General features: G+C 33.5%; 2 protein-coding genes and 1 long non-coding RNA gene across 4 annotated transcripts; 2 read left to right on the top strand and 1 right to left on the bottom strand.

Moving 5' to 3' along the window:
* The first annotated feature begins 99 nt into the window (after window positions 1-99).
* On the top strand, window positions 100-5,727 carry LOC107008801. Its single transcript, XM_015207987.2, has 2 exons — window positions 100-651; window positions 5,219-5,727. The coding sequence occupies exons 1-2, from the start codon at window positions 300-302 to the stop codon at window positions 5,596-5,598; spliced, it is 732 nt and encodes a 243-aa protein (XP_015063473.1). The 5' UTR covers window positions 100-299; the 3' UTR covers window positions 5,599-5,727.
* On the top strand, window positions 2,260-3,473 carry LOC107008802 (dirigent protein 22-like). The gene has a single exon (XM_015207988.2). It carries the CDS (start codon window positions 2,777-2,779, stop codon window positions 3,347-3,349), a length of 573 nt encoding a protein of 190 aa, XP_015063474.1. The 5' UTR covers window positions 2,260-2,776; the 3' UTR covers window positions 3,350-3,473.
* Window positions 5,728-6,921: 1,194 nt separating the features above from the next.
* Window positions 6,922-10,899, bottom strand: LOC114075950. Of its 2 annotated transcripts, none has more exons than XR_003576241.1 (4): window positions 10,552-10,899; window positions 10,363-10,469; window positions 9,442-9,512; window positions 6,922-7,127 (listed from the first exon to the last, which is right to left on the bottom strand). It is a non-coding gene; the product is annotated as an uncharacterized LOC114075950 (long non-coding RNA). The 2 variants fall into 2 exon arrangements; XR_003576240.1 differs by lacking the exon at window positions 6,922-7,127 and adding an exon at window positions 7,851-8,216.
* Between the last annotated feature and the right edge of the window lie 10,761 nt (window positions 10,900-21,660).

Here is a 21,660-nt window from a genome sequence, read left to right as displayed (position 1 = left end):
AGAAACTTATTCTTTTCCTAATTTTCAGCCAAGCCCAATAACAACCAGCCCACTTGCTCCCTCAACCCAACCTAATCCCAATTCAATACCTAAAAGACCCGTTCCCAGACCCTGTACGCGTGCTTTCTTCTTCTCCAGAAGTTCCAGTGACCCAGATCGCTAAAACACAGGAGAAAATCGCGACCCGAGTCCGGCAACTCTTGTCGTGTCGTCTTCTGTCTCTCTCCTTTATCCTCTCCGTATGGGAATAGTGTAGGTGTCGAAATATCGTCGCCTCTTTGTCCTTGGTTTATAATCCAATGCCCAGCCTTTCAATACCGTTGAGGATGGTACCAATTTCAGCTATTAGCAACCTTATCTCCAAGGAACTCGAAATTCGAATTCATCCAGTTTTCCCTCTCAAAATTTGCCCGTTTCCCCCCTTATCTCAGCACCAATTTCTTCTATATAAGCTCTCATCTACCTTTATTGAAGGGAGGATTTTCGATCTGATAAGACATACCTCAAATGACTTCAAAAGTTTAAGGACAAGAGTTCAAACAAATATAATTTTCAATTTTTTGAATTCATCAGAATCTTGTGTAGTTAAAGTCCGTGGTGGATGTTGCTTCGTAGTCAAGCTTGTCGTCCCGGAGCGCTGCTCCAATATAGGTGATACTTCTCCCCTCATTCACGTCTTATTTTGATTCCGAGTACTATGTGATGAGCATTCTGTTGGTTTCTCTGGCTTCATACTTGTTTTCTTCTTTATTTTGACTTCTATACTCTTCTTTGAAAGTCTGTTTGGTTGGAATTTCTAACTGATCATTGTGTCATTCATTTTCATTGTCTTAGTTAAATGTATGAATTCGAATTTATAAATGCTTAAAATTTGGCTTTCGTTTTGTTTCGAATCGTGTGATCGTCTTGCCGTAATTGTCATGCCTGATATGTCTCAACATTGGAATTTCTAATGTGGACATATGTTCTATTTTCCTTTTGAATACACTGAAAATTTCTTTAGCCATGTCTTATTATATTTTCATTAAAGATATTACTCTTGTGAATTAGTTGAAGTGTAAATACTACTCTTTTCAAGTAAGACATGGGCTTTTACTTTCCTTTGCATTATTTATTTGGTTTGAATTTACATTTGTTTGTTCCAATACTGTGGTTTGGCATTAATTCATCTTCTTTTCTTTTAAACTTGTATGAACAACTCCCTTTCGAGTCCATGGTGAATTTATCTTCTTCGCATTTTCGAGTTGAGTCATAAAAGCTCGATTTTCCTTTCCTATCTATCGAATGCGGAAGCTGTTACATGTTCCAGAGCTCCAAAATACTGCTGGAAGTTTGCTCAAAAGCCCAAGAAATGGGCAGTATACATACTGTATACAACTTTATACACGATATACAGGTCTAGAGCAGAAAATACATGGAGGAAAAAACAAAATACTGGTCGGAGGCGTCAAAGCGGACTGTATGCAGTCGCTATGAACTTTGATATACATAAAAAGAGTTAACAAACGACCCATATACATTAATATACGCTTGGTGTATACACATGATTTCAAGGGTTAAAATAGGGCCAGAGCCCAAATCAGTAGCCTGAAAAGCCCAAGTTCAAATATTCTTCCCTCTGCTATGATTTATTTGCTATTATTGTCATTGACTAACACTTTTGGTTGAATTTTATTAATTTCCCAAGGATAGCCATTTCTCTTTATTTTTATATATATTTAAAAATATATATATACATATAGATTTTGTTTACTCTTTATTCTACTCGTCAGTTTTGAATGACTCCTCTTTACCTTATTTCCCTTTAAAATAATTGGCTAAAAATGATATGATAAGTAATAAATAAAAATAATAAAAATAAATTTTCTTTGCTTAGTCAATATTTGAAAATTAAAATTAAAAGTCAGTTTTAGTCAAATCGACGGTCAACCGCGAGTTAGCGGACATTCTGAGGGCCTAGCACCTTCTTGGAATGTATATTTGAACTTCGAACCCTTTTCAACTGATTTTTATCTGTTTTAAATCTTCTGGAAAATAATTTTAAGTTTTCTTGATTTTTACTAAAAAATCAAGTGGCGACTCTGTAATTTGGAAAGTCGATTTCTCTTAAATCATAGGACTAATCGATTTTTCGAAACTTAGTCATTTTTTCTTTTGCTTATATATATTTTCGTAAAACACCTAGATGTGCTCTTTTCTAATAACAAACATATATAGAGTTGACTTTTTTCAATTTGAGATACATATATATATGTTATTTCTTAAAGTCATTTTCCTTGATGACTTTAAGAAATCATATTAATTGGCATTAATATTCCTAAACTCAACCCCTTGCCCTTTTTCTAAATATACATATCATTAGATCATCTTGGAGCTGTTCACGAGTATCATCCTAGAACATGGCAAGTATATTAATCGAAGGACATGGCAACTTTTTGTATCATTTCTCCTCTATCTGTATCTCCAAGTTCCTAATACTAAGTAGCACATGTGTTATTCAATCATAGAATCGATTTCGATAGTCAACTCTATAATGTATGTTTGTTATTAGAAAAATGCACATCAAGGTACTGTAATGTTTTTTAGAATATCATATTCAAATAAGTAGTTAGCCCATGAACCGCAATCTAATTAAATAAACATTAGAAAAATCTTTTTTGTTATTTCCTCCCTCTCTCACGTTTTCTCAACATTTGTGTTTTTGCTTCTATTTATTTGAAGCTAGATATGATTCATTTGAATGTATAAGTAACAAGGGGATAAAAGGGTAAAGAAAATGGAGAAATTTTTGTTGTTCGCTCTCTTATTTTTGGCAATAACAATATTGGGTTCAAGTCATGGGCTTGATCAAAGTCCTAAAGGAGTGGACAAATGGTTTAAAAAGCTTTCTCATGCAAAACTAAAAATGACCAAACTTCACTTCTACTTTCATGATACTGTGACTGCAACGAAACCATCAGCAATCCAAATAGCACAAGCCAATAATACATTTCAATCACCAACATTTTTTGGCTTGGTAAGGATGATGGACAATCCGTTGACGGTTAACCCCGAGCCCAACTCCAAAATAATAGGCCGAGCCCAAGGGATTTATGGCTCAGCTTCGTTTGAAGATATAGGCCTTCTTATGACTCTCAACCTTGTGTTCACAAATGGTAAGTACAATGGTAGCACGCTTAGTATCCTTGGGCACAATCAGATATTTCACGAGTATCGAGAGATGCCAATTGTTGGTGGTTCTGGTGTTTTCAGGCTAGCAAAAGGTATCGCTACCGCGAAAACATACAGCAGTGATAATACCACACAAAATGCAATAGTTGAATACCATGTTGTGATTTTGCATTATTGAAATCTGTTGGCTTGTTTTGATTGTTCATAATGTATTCTTGATTGCTTTGTGTTTTTTTTTTTTGGTTGTGCATTATGGAAGTATGCTATGTCGTGATGCTAATAAAGTTAATGTGTTTGTTAAAGAAATAAAGTACTCTCTGTGTTTTTATTTTTACTTGTCACACTTTGACTTGACATACTCATGAAGAAAATAATTATGAAATACCTATTTTACTAACTTTTCCCCCTATTAAATGATGTCTTAAGAAATGAATATTTAACACCAATTTTGTCTCCTTCCCCGTCTTCTTCGTCTTCCCCAAGCTACCTGCTACGCGAATTTTATATATGGATAACATTACAATTTTATGCAGCACAACAATAGTTATGACGTTTAGAGGCGGCTCAACATAATTCGAGACCTAAAGTGAAATTTTGATTAGACGCTTAAATTTAAATAAATATTATTTGTATTTATTTATTTTTCTAAATTTTTAGATGTAAATTATTACTTGATATCTTTATTATAAATGAGTTTTTTAAATACTTTTTTTATTTATTATTTTAAAGCAAGATTTGGTCAGTTTAACATTGAAAACATCATGTTATTGAGACTATTATAATATGAATCGATAATATTGTTCTGTAAGTAATAAGTTGATAAATTTTAAATAAATCTAAGAGTTAGAATCATATAATCTGATCCAAAAAATTGATAACTGGGTATATCCTACTTTAATATCTAAAGTTACAAAAAAAAAATATTTGTAATTTACTTTGTTCAACACTTATCGACTATAAATATTCATATTTTTGACAGAATATTACTCTAATTATTAAAAATTTATAAAAATAGAGTGCATAAAGAGTTTAAAAAAGATAAATAATGTGAGTGTTAGCAAATAAATATATATATATATATATATACTTTTTATTGTAAATAATTATTTTTTTCATGAAAAAATTAAACATAATTTTTTATTTATAGAAATTTGAGGCCCCCAAGGCAATGGCCTAAAATTTCTAAGGCAAGAGCCGGCATTGTGACGTTGATGTAACTTTAGTCAACTCTACTTTCAATTTCACAGATCTGATTGAAACAATAGCAATAAAACTACAAAAAGATGCTGCTACAAGTAATATTGAAATCAAATATGCACTTTCAGATGGATTTTCACCACTGAAAATTATGAACAACATAGGTGAATTGAAAAAACACAATTATGTGATTACTGCATATCCATTGGTTGTGGAACTAACAATAGTTTCTATGAAAACTCCATATCAATGGTGGATTTCAAAGGAACTACTGTAACCCAGAGCAATGTAGAAGGAATTGTAATTGTATTGAATGAGACTCGATAATGCCTTTGATTACTGATCGAAGTATATGTCTACAAGAACGCCAGCTGTAAAGAAGAAACAGAAAATATCTAACTAATTATTAACTGACTTCAAACTAACTGCTCTCTAACAAACTAATGAATCAGCTAACTAATTAAGTCTATATTGTGATTAGCACATTAATTAATAACAATTCTCAATACCTCTCCTCAAGTTGGTGGTGAGAATTCCACAGCCAACTTGTTCAAAATGGCTGAATGCTTGACATCAGTGAAAACTTTAGTAAGGATATCTTCAAGTTGATTAGTAGTAGAAGTTCATTAATTATAATTTTTTAAGTGTGTTCTTGAACCAACACAAATATACTCAGGACTTGATTGTTTTGGCTAGTCTTCAAGAATCTTCCTCTATAAATACTCTGTTGGAACTGAATGTAAAGTACTGTCATGCGGAAAAAGATCTTCTACCTAATCCAACTTTGTATCGAAAATAGTTGGGAACCTAAATTATCTTACTATTACTCAGCCTGATATCTCTTTTGCAGTTCAACAAGTGAGTAAATTTATGCAGGATTCATGCCATCTACATTTGGTGGCAAACTGTTGCATCATTCGATATTTCCTGGGAAGATCTCCTCGTGGATGTCCTGATACTCGTCGCTACGTCATGGGTTGGTGCAGGTTTCTTGGAGATTCCTTGATATTTTGGAAGGGCAAGAATCAAGACCGTGTATCAAAATCTTCCACCAAAAATGAATATCGAGCAACGTCTACAGTTTGCTATGAGATTGTTTGGATTCGTGGTTTACTTGATGAAATTGGATTTCCTCAATCTAATTTCACTCCTCTCGATACTGACAATGCAAGTGCTATTCAATTGCTACTAATCCAGTTTATCATGAAAGGGCCAAACACATTGAAGTAAACTGTCATTATATCAGAGAAGTTGTAGATAAGAGTCATTACTCTTCCACATGTATCTAGTGATCTTCAAATAGCCAATGTGTTTACAAAGTCTATAGCACGACAACATTATCAGCTTCTTGAAGGAAAATTGATGCTTTTTGATCCATCAACATCAATTTGAGGGGGGATGGTAACATTATTGGAGAAATTCTAAATTTCTATACGTATCTATGTTATAACTTTAAATATTTGTGTAATAATGATAAAAGATATCATAGATTAATATCGCTTATTTTCATAGATATTACAATTAGGAATAACATATATTTAGAGATATATAGCAGATTTTTAGGCATGTAAATCAGAATTTTTTCTATTATGGAAGAACTCTCATTTGAGCACCCATTCAACATAATTGACAGCATCAACATGTGTACTTCGTGTCCATTATCTATGGAGTATTTTTTAAAAAGAAGTATCTTCTTTTGTGACGATTTACTTCTAATTTTGAATATGACATACTTAAAAACACAAGATTAATGTACATTTTGATATATTCTATATATTTTTAGTTTAAGATCACAAGATTTAAACTCTTTTTTATTTTCTTAAATTTTGTATCAAATTAAAACCAAACAAATAATATAAATAGGAGAAGGTCACAAAATTATGGGAAATTATTTAGAAAAATCATTAAACTTTCTTTAGTGGTTCAGTAAATCTTCACAGCCATGACAGTTGGTGTTTTATTGGATATTCAGACAACTACAGTCTGCATAGGATATTAAGAGACAGTCTCATATTAGACACAATGGCATATTATCAAGGTAAAAATGAAATGAAGTTTTACATTTTGTGGGGTATAACTCAATTTTATAATTTATTTATTTATGAGATCCATAATATAGAAAAATAATTTAAGTTGTCATGACAAATTTATTTCAATTATAAATATAATTGAATTATTTTTGAAGATAAAAGTGTTAAATTGAGTGATTCTATTGATACAAAAAGAAAGTTTAATGACTTGTCTTAGATAATTTTCTATAGTTCACTGATTTTTTAAGATATTAACTCATTAAACTAGAGTGAGTAGTTAAATTTTACTCCCATCCATTCTTTTGAACAAGTCATATTCAACTTATATATATATATATATCTATATATATATACACACACGATGGGGCACGGCTCGTGCCATCAAAGTAACATAATATTCAGTAAATTTTGTGCGACATGTTAAAATATCTGCATTTTATATGACTAAGAAAGTCCTATCATGCCATTCTAATGAAGAAGTTGATAATATATATAGTCTGTACATTACACAAAAATTAAAAAAATTAACTTTTTTACGAACAATGAGGTTTAGCATCACTGTTGAAGAGTAATGTGAAAACCCATGTTATGGATAACATATACTTTAAATCGGGATGACAACATGCTCAATTCTTGCTAAACAATTTAGTGTAGTCATCTTTTATCTTCACTTCTACATGTCATCTTTATTCATATCTTAATCATCTTTTGAACTTAGTAACATCAAACCTGCCAAATAACACTAACAATTCAAATTAGGATACCAAAGATTTCAAGAAACACTATTATGCCAATTTCACACAAAAATACTACTTAGCTAATTACAAAACTTACTTTCAATGAGCCTTTTAACATCATATATAATATGTTCCGAGTTAAGACCTTACTATACTTTCTTTCTTCCCCCTAATATAGCAAAATTACAATTTCATATACTGCCCCAAATTAAAAATCTATAGGAAATTTTGAAACTTCAAAAACATTACAGGCAAATCTAAGTCATCATTCATTGTGACTACCTTATTTGCATATGAACCAACCTGTCTTTCTAAGAAGCAATAACGTAAATACAAATTTGTTCAGTGGATTGAGAAAAAAATAACACTAACCAAGGAAACGTAAGATTGTCATCATATACTTTTATTGGGATCGTGTTCTAAAAGTTTGTAATCATTCATTCAATCTCTATTTATATTGAAAGTTGAAAAACAACTATAAATTTGTTTTTATGATTTATCAGATATAAAATAATGATAGGAAAGATAAGATAACATGTACATTCATATTCCAACAAATTCAATTATTAAAGGAATAGTTATAAAGATCTGCAATGTAAGAGATAGTTAATTCATATGCTGTTGCATTACTATGAGTGCTAGTTCAGTCCCAAACTTTAAAAAAAACCCCAGAGAAATCTCAATTAGTGTTTCATTCCTATGAATACCAGTTTAGTACCAAACTTAAATAAATAGAAGAATTCTGACATATTCTTCTAACAGTGGTCTACAACAATTTGTAAAATTACAGGTTTCATAAGTTAATTCTATTCCTATGAATACCAGTTACACGCGTCTCTCCGTCTATCCTAAGGGTATATATGTTCCGAAATATTGACAGTAAGGATATATACAATCCAAAAATATAACGAAGGGTATTGACGTATCATTTATGATAGTTCGGGATATATTGTCATTTTTCCCTACATTTATCTATAACTATTAAACAGTATTAAGTATCAATTTTTTTTGCTGCTGCTCATTGATGCAAGATTGTCTAATATTTAAACTGACACACATATTAATTGGATTTGTATTCAGCCTGCAAAATGTTGAGAAGAAAAGTTAAATTTGCTATATTTAAAAGCCAAATCATTTATTAACAGAGAAAAATCATTTATTAGAGTAAACATGCATAAAGCTCCATATCATATCTTTCCTTCTAAAAGGAAGGTTGATGACCAACAAAGTCCCTACATGTACATGAGAGAGGGAGGCATAGAAAAAGAGAAGAAGATCAAGGGATTTAACTGAGAAGGTTCAATGAGAGAGGAGAAATTTGGTTCTACATGAGTAAATGAAACTATATGTGTCTTCACCGCTACAAACATACAATAGATATTTCTGAAAGGGCATTAGTATACATGGATTTTCATAAACCAAAGTAATAAATTGAAAAAATGTAAATAAACCAAGGTTTTTACTGCCTCAATGGTAGATGCTTCAACATTTTAAATAAACAAAATTTATTAACCGTCTCACTCTTGCGTTTATAAACTCCTTTATCAAGGATAACAGAGATATAATATCTCTTTCAATAGACAACAAAACAGATTGAAAAAAAAGAAGAAGATAAATATCAGAACAAAAACACTACAAATTCAATGAAGAAGACCACTAAAAAGGAAAGCAGTCAAGTTAGAAGATAAACTTACTGGTGAAGGAAAGAGGAAGGCATAAGAAAAACATGATCTAACCTCTATAGCTGAAATCATGTTCATTTCATCTTTAAACACAACTTTAGTAGAATAATCTTTGTACATTTTAGAAAATCAATTGATGTCTCAATAATCATATCTAGCTAACCTCTTCATTTTACTATGATAAAATACGAGAGACACATTTTAAGCTCAAAGACAAAATCTACTACTAAGGAGCTCCTAAATGTAAGTGCAAATAGTGAACATATTACAGAAGATAACTATCAATGAAGTAAATAAAATCTTACAACATTTAAAAGTGTGTATTTACAATATATCCAACTATTGATATGGTTACTATTTTTATTTATCGATCAACAACGTATATTCTACCAATTGAAACATTAGAGTTCAATGAAATTTCTATATTTGCCTTTAAGTTTAATATCATAAGTGCAATTGTTCAAAAAATAAATAAGAGAACTGTCATTCACCCAAAATAGAAGCACATAAGATTTAAGAACCATAGTCATGTAGAAAGGAGAACAAAAGAGGAGGCTTAAACTGACGACAACTCATCCAAACCATCCCACAATGAGCCAATGTAATAGAGTTGGTGATAATTACCTTAGAAGAGGAGAAAATGTGTACGTACTCACAACCCAATGCCATTTGTTGCTCATCAAAAGTCACTACTCCTGCAAAAATCATCAAGATATAGTAACGGGATCCAAGTTTTCAATAATCAACAGAGCGGAGCTCAGTGTCACAATTGTGTTATATTGAGAATATATGAATGATTATATAAATGAAGAAGTGGAGACACACCACTAATTTTTCAAACAAATTTTTATCTTACTACAATCGACAGAGAGAAAAGGAGAAAAATTAAAAAGCAAAAATTGATATCCCAATAAATAGAATAACATAATCACGTTAATTGTCAAATGTATATAGAATTGGACAATTAAGAATTAATAAATTCAAATATTAAAATTAAATTAAATCAACTTATCCTATAAAAGGAATCCTTAACAATTGTCAAAGTGAGAGACTATAACATCAACCCCAATAAATAAGGGTAGGCTACATGAATCTTACGGGTCATGTTACTCCATTGAAGATTCAATTCCCTAACTTGTTTAATCCACATGCACTAAAATAATTTTGAACAGTTTCACTCTTACACCCCTAATTTTCATAAACTCCGGGGGGGGGGGGAATTCATATACATATATTAATTTTTTGATTGCTTGGAAGTGAAATGGGAGGAGAATTACGCTCTTAACCCAATTTTCAAACTTTAAATAAAAATTTCAAACTCCTATAGAAAAATATAAAGTGAAAGCATAAGAACATAAATAAACAAAACAAAATAAAGAGTGACAACATAATCCACCATCAATTAAAAAAATTATACACTTTAAAAGAGTGAAGAACATAGAAAAGCCATATATTAATATATATGGACCTGAGATTCGACGCTTTAGAAACTATAAAAGCAGTAAAGCACAAAGAGAAGGCACCTACTCATAGTATAAAGCTCACCGGACAAACTAACCATGGAGGAACTTGCATTAACAAAGCTGGATTTTCTGCTCTTGTGTTTTTGTGTTGAAGCATAGTACAGGAAGTACAAGCACCCAAAACAACCCCTGAATATTAGAATCAGCAATTTGATGAATATAATAAGTCTTGAAGAGAAAATAGGTCAGATTGAAAAACATGTAAATTTACCTGAAATCATGAAGAAATACCTCGGTATGACATTCAAAACAAACAACAGAGATTTTAAGTGTCTACATAAAGAGAAGACACTCAGTAACACATGGATTCACCATTGAAGAGTTGAGACCTACAAAGAAGAGTTCAGAAAATAGACCAAGCTTAGCAGAGGAGGAGACATAAATCTATAGAGAATTGTGAGATGATAGTGCAAAAATTGCACACAAAGTGAAGCAAAAGTGAGACACGTGCTTATTCATCAAAGAAGAAGGGCCAAATATATTGTACAATTAGTACTACTTTTACAACATTTAGAAGATGCAGTGTTCGTCCTTTGTTGTTCACTTACTGTCTTTTTTATTTCAGATTTGTTCTCAGTTATTTACATTATGGCTCAAATAGTTTTAACTCTTGTCATTTAAGGTTCATTCAGGAGAAGCACTACTACCAAATACTTCTCTAATATTGAAAACTCGAAGTCAATACATTTAATTATGGAGAAGCAGCCCGTCCAGTGCTGGCATGGTAATTATGTTAATGAATAACGAATTAATTTTAAAGTTGTGATATAAATTTCCTTTGATTTAATAGACTTATTAATGTCACGATCCAACCCACCGGGTTGTGCGGCACTGACTCTGACACCTAGATAGGAGAACCCTTATCACCCAATTTAAAACTTAAAATGAAGAAATAGAAAAAAACATGATACATTACCTTAATAAAATGAAAGAGGAAATCTTTAATGACTTGGTTGATCATTATCGAAAATTTTCATAAATATTACAGTTTAGCCCTCCCGATGTTAGTCCCGATTGATTTTTGAATGATTTTTGAATTCATGTCGAGGTTTGAGTTGGAATTTGTGAATTATGAGAAATTTGGCATTTGACAGGATAAAGTTATTTAAAAGTATTTTAGTGTCTTTTGGAGTGTTGAGTGGCGGAATGGATTCCTGTCGATTTCATTAGTTTTGAAATTCGGAAATTCATTTGAGGGAGTTTTCGATTTCAGTTTTAGAGTTTTTTTTGAGGATTTGAGGTCCTAAGTTGGAAAACTGTGGAATTTTAGTCTTTAAGTTACCTTTAGTTAATATTCTGGGTAGGGGTGTTCGTAGTTCAGTTTAGATTGGTTATTGATTAAAACCAAAACAAAACCAATCTAGTCGGTTTTTAAAATTTCTAAAACCAAACCAAACAAAACGAAAAAAATAACCATCGTTTTGGTTATTATTGGTTTGGTTCAATTTTCTAGTTTATTCTGTTTAAAAGTAATAACTTTTTTGAGTACGTACGTATCTCGATAGACACAAACACCATTACATGAACAATCCACAGAAAAGCTAATGTCGGTTCAGTCAAACAATTAAGCAATATCAGAGTGTATGACTATTTTATGTCATACAGTGTAAAGACTAAAATGGATTTTGATGGACTTGGATTTGAGATTGTTATACTTGAGCTTAAGTGTTGGGCTTGAGAAAATGAAAAAGATAATGACTCAAGTTAATTAAATTTAACAAAGTATTTTTAATTTTTTATGAATAATATATAAATAATTATAAAATTTATATATCTAATTTATCGGTTCGGTTTTGTTATTTTTGTGTTGTTTTTTAGTAAAAAAATAAAAATCGTATTGATTTTCAAAATTTAAAAACCAAACTAAACAAATATCGTTTTTTCAATTGGTTTGGTTCAAATTGTGGTTTGGTTTAGTTATTAACCATAACCATGAATAACCCTAATTCCAGGTTCAAATGCTCTGATGAAATTTCGAGAGTTTCCTTGGATTCTGGGGATTATTTAAGGTTTTGTGAGGTCTTTGTTTGGAGGTTCTAAACTTGATTTGGCCTTTTTAGGCGTTATGTTTCTTTCTTGTTACTTACGTGGGACCTTGGTCAGGATATCCGAGATTCATATATTTGAATGATTCCATTATTTGTGAGATCGAGTATAGTCAATTTGCATATATGGTTTGTATGTATAGGGTTTTGAACTAATCCTGAAGGCCCTTTTGGTGAATTTTGTGTCTTATGTGATTTTTTTGTTACTAGTGTCTATTGACCTCCACTATCACAAAGGGTAGATGGTTGGCCACTGCGTTTGCGTATGAGTGTCCGTGGTTGCAGAGGATCAGGGCTACTGGCCTCCGAGTTCGTAGAGAAGCTTATGTGTTCTTGGAGCTCTTTAATACGTTGTCCATCCTCTTTCGCAAAGGATCCCTGGACAAATATTTTTTGAAATCAGTTTCTCCCTTTTTAATTTTTGGGAAATTTAACGTTGCGATTTGAACAAAGTTTTTGAGAAGAAGCAATTGGGTAACGATTCCCAATCTTAAAATCTTCATTTACCCATTGTTGTTAATGAATTTAAGTGTTCAAATTAAGATATTTGGGAATGATAAGTTGGGTTTCTTCAACAACTTGATAAAATAGTGATTATGAGCTAAATTTTAATCTATTTCTACAATGGTTTTCACTAATGAGTTCTGAATGTCTTGGGTAATGTTTCGATGTAAATATTTTCTATTTTGAACAACATTTTCAAATTTGGACTTTGGAGTTGTTTTGATTCATTTTTCAAAATGTATGATATTCTTTTTTATTATTTCAAGAATCTTATTGTGATTACTTCATTAAATTAGATTGTGTGGCTTTGGGCATTGTTCTAAAAGGAAAGCTCAAGTCTTGGATTGACTTTTGATTTAATTGAGACAAGCGATCTTCTAAACCTTGTGAAACTTGTAGAATATTGTTCTTCTAAACCTTGTGAAACTTGTAGAATATTGTATTCCATTTATTGTGTGTGCTGGGGAGTAATCAGAATAAAGTGATGGGTTCAATTTTTCCACTTGATTGGTATTAATGAATAATAAGGAGATTAATAAAAGAGGTAATGTGTTGATCATTGTGCTTTGTGAATTGCCTTATTGTGGACCATAAATTGTTGATTGATGAAATTCTTTGATGGCATTATTGTGGATTTGAATTGCTTAAGTTATTATATTTTCCTTGTGGTGTGGAATTTCTTATTTGCATTTTGCGTCACCGTGAAGAACCATGTGATCATTTTGCCGAAGAGAAATGGTTTCGGCTAGTTATATTGATGGTGAATTCATTTTCGGCTAGAGTTTTTAATGCTGAGGTCATTACCAACTAGCTTTATTAAAGTTGATGTCATTTTTGGTGAGTATTATAGATACCAGGTCATTGACAACGAGTGTTATTGATACCAAGGTCATTATCGATGAATTCATGGACTATAGGTGTTTCTTATGAGTATTGTCACGCCTCGAAGCTACCCTAGGATGCGGACACGGGACCTAGGATCATGAATGACCCCAAGCTAATCATGTTGACATAGAATTAATAAATATTGTGCGGAAGCTAAATCACATGAATAATTTTAAGCGATAGGCAAAATCCATATACTATCTAAATAAATTAAAACTGAGAGTTTGAAATACAAATTCAAAGTCAAACTCTAACACTAAAGTTGAATCAAACTATGTTTGAATTAAGCCTCTAAACTAACTATAAGTGATGGGAAATGTCTCAGTTAAATCTAGCAAAAACTAAATGTTAAAGACTAAAATGGAAAGATAACATGTCAATTGTCCTTGAAGAGTGAGGACTCATCACTGATGTTGCTGAACTAAAGATCACGAATCGATCTATGCGGGATTTTGAGAAGGTGTAGCGCAGAGTATGCCTTAGTAATTGAAAGGTACTGATTATGGAGGATAGAATAAATTTGAACAATAACATACTTAAATAAGTAATAAGCCAATGATATAATCTGAACATGATAAGGATACTGAAAGTACTATACATGACTAAACTGAATGCAATGAACAAGTTTATAGCATACTGAAGACTGAATATTGAACTGTACTGAATAGAATTTTATTGAACTGTGGGAGCTAATAATAACCGACAAAAAAACACAGAGCTAAATGTGTAGTACGATGTATATGCCCCATCAAGAGGACCCAATATACCCTGCCAGATGTATAGAGGTATGCTGGCGTGATCACTAAAATGATGCCCATAGAGGAGACTTACAACCTACGGAGCACTTAGTTTTGGACTTGAGGGTGATTGACCCTAGTCCACTCGGTATTGAGCTTCTCTCTGTTGATTAAGTAAGTGACATTTTATGACTGAATTTCTATAATACTGGATAGCACAAAACTGACATGCTAACTGAAAATTCACCATTAATATATTGATAATGAAACATTTAAATCGGAGGCATGCATAACTAAAATATCTGACTTAGCATGTGTAATTCATGAAAACTAAAAGGACTACATAGCAAGGGTTCTTAATTTATGAAGGTATTACGCAAAACCATTCTAAAATCATAATAATCTCATTAGGAACATTAAACTAACTAATTCATAATGATCTGCTGAAATTCTAGAGACCCTAGGTCTAAATAATAATAAGGGAATCAAGAATCTGACTGAAATCTGGGGACTTAAAGGACAAAAGCTACCCACTAGTGAAATCTCATATACTTGGTGAGAAGTTTCATAAATAAATCTTTAGATTTCGGGGCTATATTTGATGAAAATATGTTGTATTCTTGGACTAGGTCTTAGTCGACTGTGTCTCCTTTTGTGTTCTAATTTTTCTATCTTTTTGGTGAATGATTTTCTTATGGTAGATTTTAGTTAAGTTACTAGGCTAAAACTACGTATTTTAGGGGTAAAATGACGTAGTTTAGGGGTCCTACACATAAGGAAAGGACCAAACAACCTTTGAAGTAACTTCTATCGAGTCTACCAACGGACAAGATCGACAGACCATGGCTGGATCAACGGTCTGTTCTGGCAACCATTGATGGGGTTATGGAAGTTGAAAATTGGGGTCTGATCTACGCACACAAACCGAGGTTTGTGGCCCTACGTTGCATGGGTCCAACTATGGTTTGACACTTAGAGAAATTTCTGGTAGTTTTTGGGGAAGAATCGCAGGTACCCATCCATGGACCAACAACACTGGTCGTGGGTCACCCTACAATCCGTGAGTGGTAATCGCGGGTTGCACTTGAAACTCTAAAATTTGCATTTTGGTTTGTTCTAGCATACAGGGTGTTACATTATCTTCCCCTTGAGAAGATTTATCCTCAAATGAAGACTAAATTAGCTGAAATGGAGGGAGAGAGTTGCATCCCCTAAAACTAAACACTGGAAACTGATTTCTGACCGACTAAGTTCTAAGAACATGCAAATACGCTGAAAATGCAAGTACAAACTGAAAGAACAAGATGCTAAGAGTGAAACTGCGCAGGAATGACTGAAAATCTAAAGAAGAACTATTACCTCAAGCTGGAATGGAATTGAAAGGAAATAGGTGAAGATACTTGGCCTTCCTGGCTGCTTATATTTCCCAAGTATCTCCCTCTATGGAATGACTCCTCCACAAAATCTTGACTGAAGTGTCTTCTTTGTTTATCAACCTTCTAAGGTGACTATCAAGAATCTGAATTATCTCATCCTCATAAGTGAGACTATCCTTCACAACCACACTTACTAAAGGTACTATATATTCTGGATCACCCACGCACTTCTTCAATAACGAAATGTGAAAAATCGGATGCACTACCACAAGTTTTGTTGGCAACTCTAACTCATAATCCACTTTGCCAACCTTTTTCAAGATCTTTTAAGGGCCTACGTATCTAGGTCTGAGCTTCTCTTTATTAAAAAATCTAATCACCCCTCTCATAGGCGACACTTTTAGGAAAACTCAATCATCAACTTGGAACTTTAATTCCCTTCTCCTTACATATGCATAGGATTTCTGGTGACTATGGGTTGTCTTAAGTCAATCTCTAATGAGTTTAACTTTCTCCATAACATCAAGAACTGAATCTGGCCCTATCAAGGCTGCTTCACCTACTTCAAAGAAACAACTTGGAGATCTTCATCTTCGCCTATACAATGCCTCATAAGGGATCATCTCAATGTTGGCATGGTAAATAATATTGTAGGAGAACTCTATAAGAGTAGGGTAATCATACCAACTATCATTGAAATCGATCACGCAAGCTCTCAATATGTCCTTAAAACTTTGAATAGTACGCTTTGCCTGACCATCCGTCTATGGATGAAAGGTTTTGCTAAGATTGACCTTAGTACCAAGACCTTTCTGAAACGACTTCAAAAAATGAGAGGTAAAATGAGAACCTCTATCCGAGATGATAGATAAAGGAACCCCATGCAATCTAACTATCTCACTAATGTAAATCTTGGCGTAGTCCTCCACCAAATCTATAGTCTTGACAGCCAAAAAGCGCGCACACTTAGTAACTCTATCAATAATCACCCAAATGGAGTCATGTTGTCTGCGAGTACGAGGTAAACCCGTGATAAAGTCCACGTTGATCACTTCCCACTTCCAATTAGAAATATTGCTCTCTTGAGTCATACCTCTTGGTTTCTGATGTTCTACCTTGATATGTTGACAGTTGGGGCACTTAGCCACAAAATCTGCTATATCCCTTTTCATACCATTACACCAAAAGACCTCCTAGAGATCACGGTACATCTTAGTGGCACCTGAATGAATAGAATATCTAGAATTATGAGCTTCTACAAGAATCTACTGTCTCAACTCACCCACCTTAAGAACACATAATCGACCCTAATGACGAAGCACACAATCTCCGCCTTGGGAGAAAACCTCAACTCTCTATTCATGGACTGAATCCTTTAGTTGAAATAGTATCAGATCACTATCTTGCTTTTCCTTAACATCCACTAGCAATGAAGATTTTTGACCCATTTTGAACTGATACACCACCATATGATATTCTCATGAGACGAACTCCTAAGCGAGCAAGCCTGTGAACATCCTTTGTTAGTTCATTTCTTTCTTCCTATACATGTGCTACACTACCCATGGATAGTCTGGTATGAGCATTTGCTACTATAATGGACTTACCAGGATGGTAATGCACACTCATATTGTAATCATTGAGGAACTCAAGTCATCTCCTCTAACGAATATTCAACTCTTTCTAGGTGACAAATATTAAAGGTTCTTATGGTCTATAAACACATCTACATGAAAACCATATAATTAACGTCTCAAAATCTTAAGTCCAAACACCACTACTTCTATATCGAGGTCATGAGTTGGATAGTTCTTCTAATGTACCTTAAGTTATCTAAAAGCATATGCTATAACCTTGACTCGCTTCATCAACACACAACCTAGGTCAACTCTGGATGCATCACAATGTATAACATAACTGTCTGACCCCTATGGTAGAGTTTACATAGGAGCCGTAGTCAACCTAGCTTTCAGTTTTGCAAAACTTTTCTCAGAGTCATTTGACCTTTAAAACTTAAACTTTATCTAAGTTAACTTAGTCAATGAAGATGTAATGGATGAAAAACCTTCCACGAACCTTCTATAATAGCCTGGTAAACCCAAGAAACATATGATGTTTGTAGGAGAGGTAGGTTTGGGCCATTATTTCACAACTTCTATTTTCTTAGAAATCACTCGAATCCCTTCTCTAGACACAATGTGACCAAGGAAAGCAACAAATTATAACCAAAACTCGCACTTGCTAAATGTAGCGAACAAATGTCAATCTTTGAGAGTTTTTAGAACAACACTCAAATGATTTGCATGTTCTTCCTCATTCCTAGATTAAATGAGGATATCAATAAAAAAGATTACGCACGAGTACAATAACTGCTTGAACACACTATTAATCAAAACCAAGAAAGTTGCGGGAGATTGGTTAATCCAAATGACATAACTATAAATTCATAATGAACATACTGAGTTCTGAAGTAGAGATTGAGAAGGGTTATGAGAGAGAGTTTCTGGACTAATATTAATGGTGACTACTACATAAGAAATTACAAAGAGAAGAGTAGTCCTTCGATCTAACAAAGCATAAACATCTAATCAAAGACTCGTAATGTACCAGCGACTACGTCTGGATAATCTTCCTGATCCTGGCAAGCTTGAAAAGCATATAAGCTATTTTGGTACTAACCGCCACCCGTACTACATGAGTTACCTTGTTGAGTTGGGTGACCAGCTGGTGCTACTGAAGTTGTAGACTAAGCTCTACTATTATTTTCCCATTGACCCTATTAAGAGGGACAATCTTTTAACACTAAGCTCTACTATTATTTCCCCATTGACCCTATTAAGAGGGACAATCTTTCAACATGTAACCAGATTGACCACACCCTACACATCTTTTACTTCCTACAAGGCACTCGCCCGAATGGTTCTTACCACACTTTGGAAAAATTGGGTGCGGTCTGGTGCCTAAAATACTACCTTGACACTTAAAGCCTGATGCTCTACCTTGGTGATCATTTAAGAACTTGGAGGATGGAACACTAGCTGATGAAGGTGGTGGAGTTGAAAACTTATACTGAAACTGTTAACGATTTCCACCATCTGATTTCTATTGAGAATTGTCATAGTTGGATGTCCTATCCTTCTTGTTCTCCTTGGCATGTCCTCTAATCGTATCACCCTCAACCTGCTAATCATGAGTCATGATCCTATAGATGTTGATATCTTCTAGCAACATAGCATTCCTACACTTTGTTTTCACACAGTCGAGTACCTCATAAAGAAACTTATTCATTTGATCCTTGGAATTGGCTACCATGTGAGGAGCATACCAAGAGAGCTTGGTGAACTTGAATCCATACTCGTGGACTAACATGAAACCCTGCCTCAAATTCATAAACTCATGAGCTCATGCCTCCGTCAACTCATTTGGGAAGAACCTGTCCACAAAAATCTCACTAAAGCATTCACAAGTGATAGGAGCTACATTTGTACCCCTACTCTCTTTCAACTGAATGTACCAGATGTGAGATACATCCTTCAGCTAATAGGATGTCAACACTACTATACCATCACCCACTTGCATATCTCCAAAGAACTTCTTGACCTCATCTATGAATTTTTTGGAATCCTCACCCATCTGTGATCCGAAAAGCTCAGGCGGATTCATCCTAAGAAGTCACGAACCCTGGCTTCCACTCACCCACCACAAGTATTGCAGGAAATGATCCTTCTCTTTATTCCAATTAGTCACACTCTAAGCCAAATGTTGAATGGTGTTCCTAAATTCAACATTCGATACTTCCTGATCTGGGACTGGAGAAATTATTTAGCATTCCTGGCATTCACATTCCTTCCATAAGCTCAAGGAGGAGGCATGACCTGAAACGCATAACGTCGAGTTAGAATAGGGAATTATATCATACCTTACGCACGATAAGAGTAACAAAGAGATCGAAGTTTTCCTAAAACACTTTGCAGCCTCATTCTCTTTCGATGTGGTGTACTTCACACCCATGAAAGGGACTCTATTTTGGACATTCTAGGACTCTTAAACCTAGGGCTCTAATACAAAGTTTTTTACGCCCCGAAACTACCCCCAAGAAGCGGACGCGAGACCTAGGATCATGAGTGATCTCAAGCTAACCCTATTGGCACATCATGATCAACTAAAGTAAACTGAATCAGTATAATTTGTCCGGAAACAAAATCACTTTTGAATAATCTAAAATGATGGGGAGAATCCATATACTATGTAAATAAATGAAAACTGAGAGCTAAAAATACAAATGAAAAATCAAACTCTAACACTAAAGTTGATCAAACTATGTTGGAAATAAGCCTCTACACTAACTAGAAGTTTTGTTACATGCCCCAACTAAATATAGCAAATTCGAAAAACTAAAGACTAATATGGAAAGATAACATGTCAACGATCCTCGAAGAATGATGACTCACTACTGAAGCTGTTGAACTGAAGATCAGGAACGGATTTTTGTCTGACCTAACTCTTGAGGACCTGAACCTACATTAAGAGAAGATGTAGCCCAGAGTATGCATTAGTACATGAAAGGTACTAAGCATGTAGGATTGAAAAAGTTGAACAATAACATAACTAAAGCAATAAAACAATAATATAATATAAACATAATAAAGATACTGAAAGTACTGTATATGACTAAACTGAATGCAATGACCAAGTTTATAACATGATGAGACCAAATATTGAACTGTACAAATAACGTGGTAATGAAACATAATCTGACTGAACTGTGGGAGCTAAAAATAATCGACATAAAATCACATAGCTAAATATGGAGTTAGATGTATACGCCCCATCGATAGGACCTAATATACCCTTCCACGGGTATAAAGACATGTTGGCGTGATTACTAAAATAATGCCTACAGGGAGACTTACAACATAAGGGGCACGTAGTTTTAGGACTTAAGGGTGACTGACACTAATCCACTTTGTATTGAGATTCTCCCAATTGATTTAAGTTTTAATAATTTATGACTGAATTTCTATAATACTGGATAGGTCAAAACTGACATGCTAACTGAAAATGAAACATTAATATACTAATAATGATACATTCAAATCTGAGGCATAAATAACTTAAATATCTGACCTAACAGGTGTTATTCATAGACTAAAAAGACTATTAGCTAGGGTTCTGAATTTATGAAGGTATTTACGCAAAACCATACTAAAATCATGATAATCTACTTAGGAATATTAAACCAACAAATTTATAATGATCTATTGAAATTCTAGAAACCCGATATCTCGATAATATTAAGGGAATCGAGAATCTGAGTAAAACAAGGGACCTAATGAATTAAAGGAACCACTAGTGAAATCTCACATACCAGGTGATGAACTCCACGAAGAAATCTTTTGATTTTGGGGCTGAAATTTATCAAAACCTGTTGCATTCTCGGATTAGGGCTTGGTCAACTCTTTCTCCTTCTGTGTTTTATTTGTTCGATGTTTTTGGTGAATGATTTACTTAGGATAGATTCTATTTAAGTTACTAGTCTAAAATTAACCATTTAAGGGTTAAAATACGTAGTTTAGGGGTCCAATGCATAATAAAATGACCAAACAACCCAAAACTTAACCAATGTCGGGGGCCACCAACGGATCGTGATTGGACCAAAGGAACGTGGCTAGACCAACGGTCCGTGCTAGTAAATCGTCCATGGGGTTTTGGGAGGTTAAAATAGAGACTGATCTATGGACCATTTTCTGTGGTCTAACCTACGATTTGTGTG

This window comes from Solanum pennellii, chromosome 2, assembly GCF_001406875.1.
Source record: "Solanum pennellii chromosome 2, SPENNV200".
Classification (NCBI taxonomy): domain Eukaryota; kingdom Viridiplantae; phylum Streptophyta; class Magnoliopsida; order Solanales; family Solanaceae; genus Solanum; species Solanum pennellii.
Note: the sequence above shows the minus strand (reverse complement) of the source record. Positions and strands in the feature narration are given on the sequence as shown.

Excerpts from the sequence above, each read along its gene's own strand:
- LOC107008801 (XM_015207987.2), top strand. The coding sequence starts at position 300 with ATGCCCAGCCTTTCAATACCGTTGAGGATGGTACCAATTTCAGCTATT. Across the intron at positions 652-5,218 it reads GGAGCGCTGCTCCAATATAG|TTCAACAAGTGAGTAAATTT; the intron begins GTGATACTTCTC and ends TCTCTTTTGCAG.
- LOC107008802 (XM_015207988.2), top strand. The coding sequence starts at position 2,777 with ATGGAGAAATTTTTGTTGTTCGCTCTCTTATTTTTGGCAATAACAATA.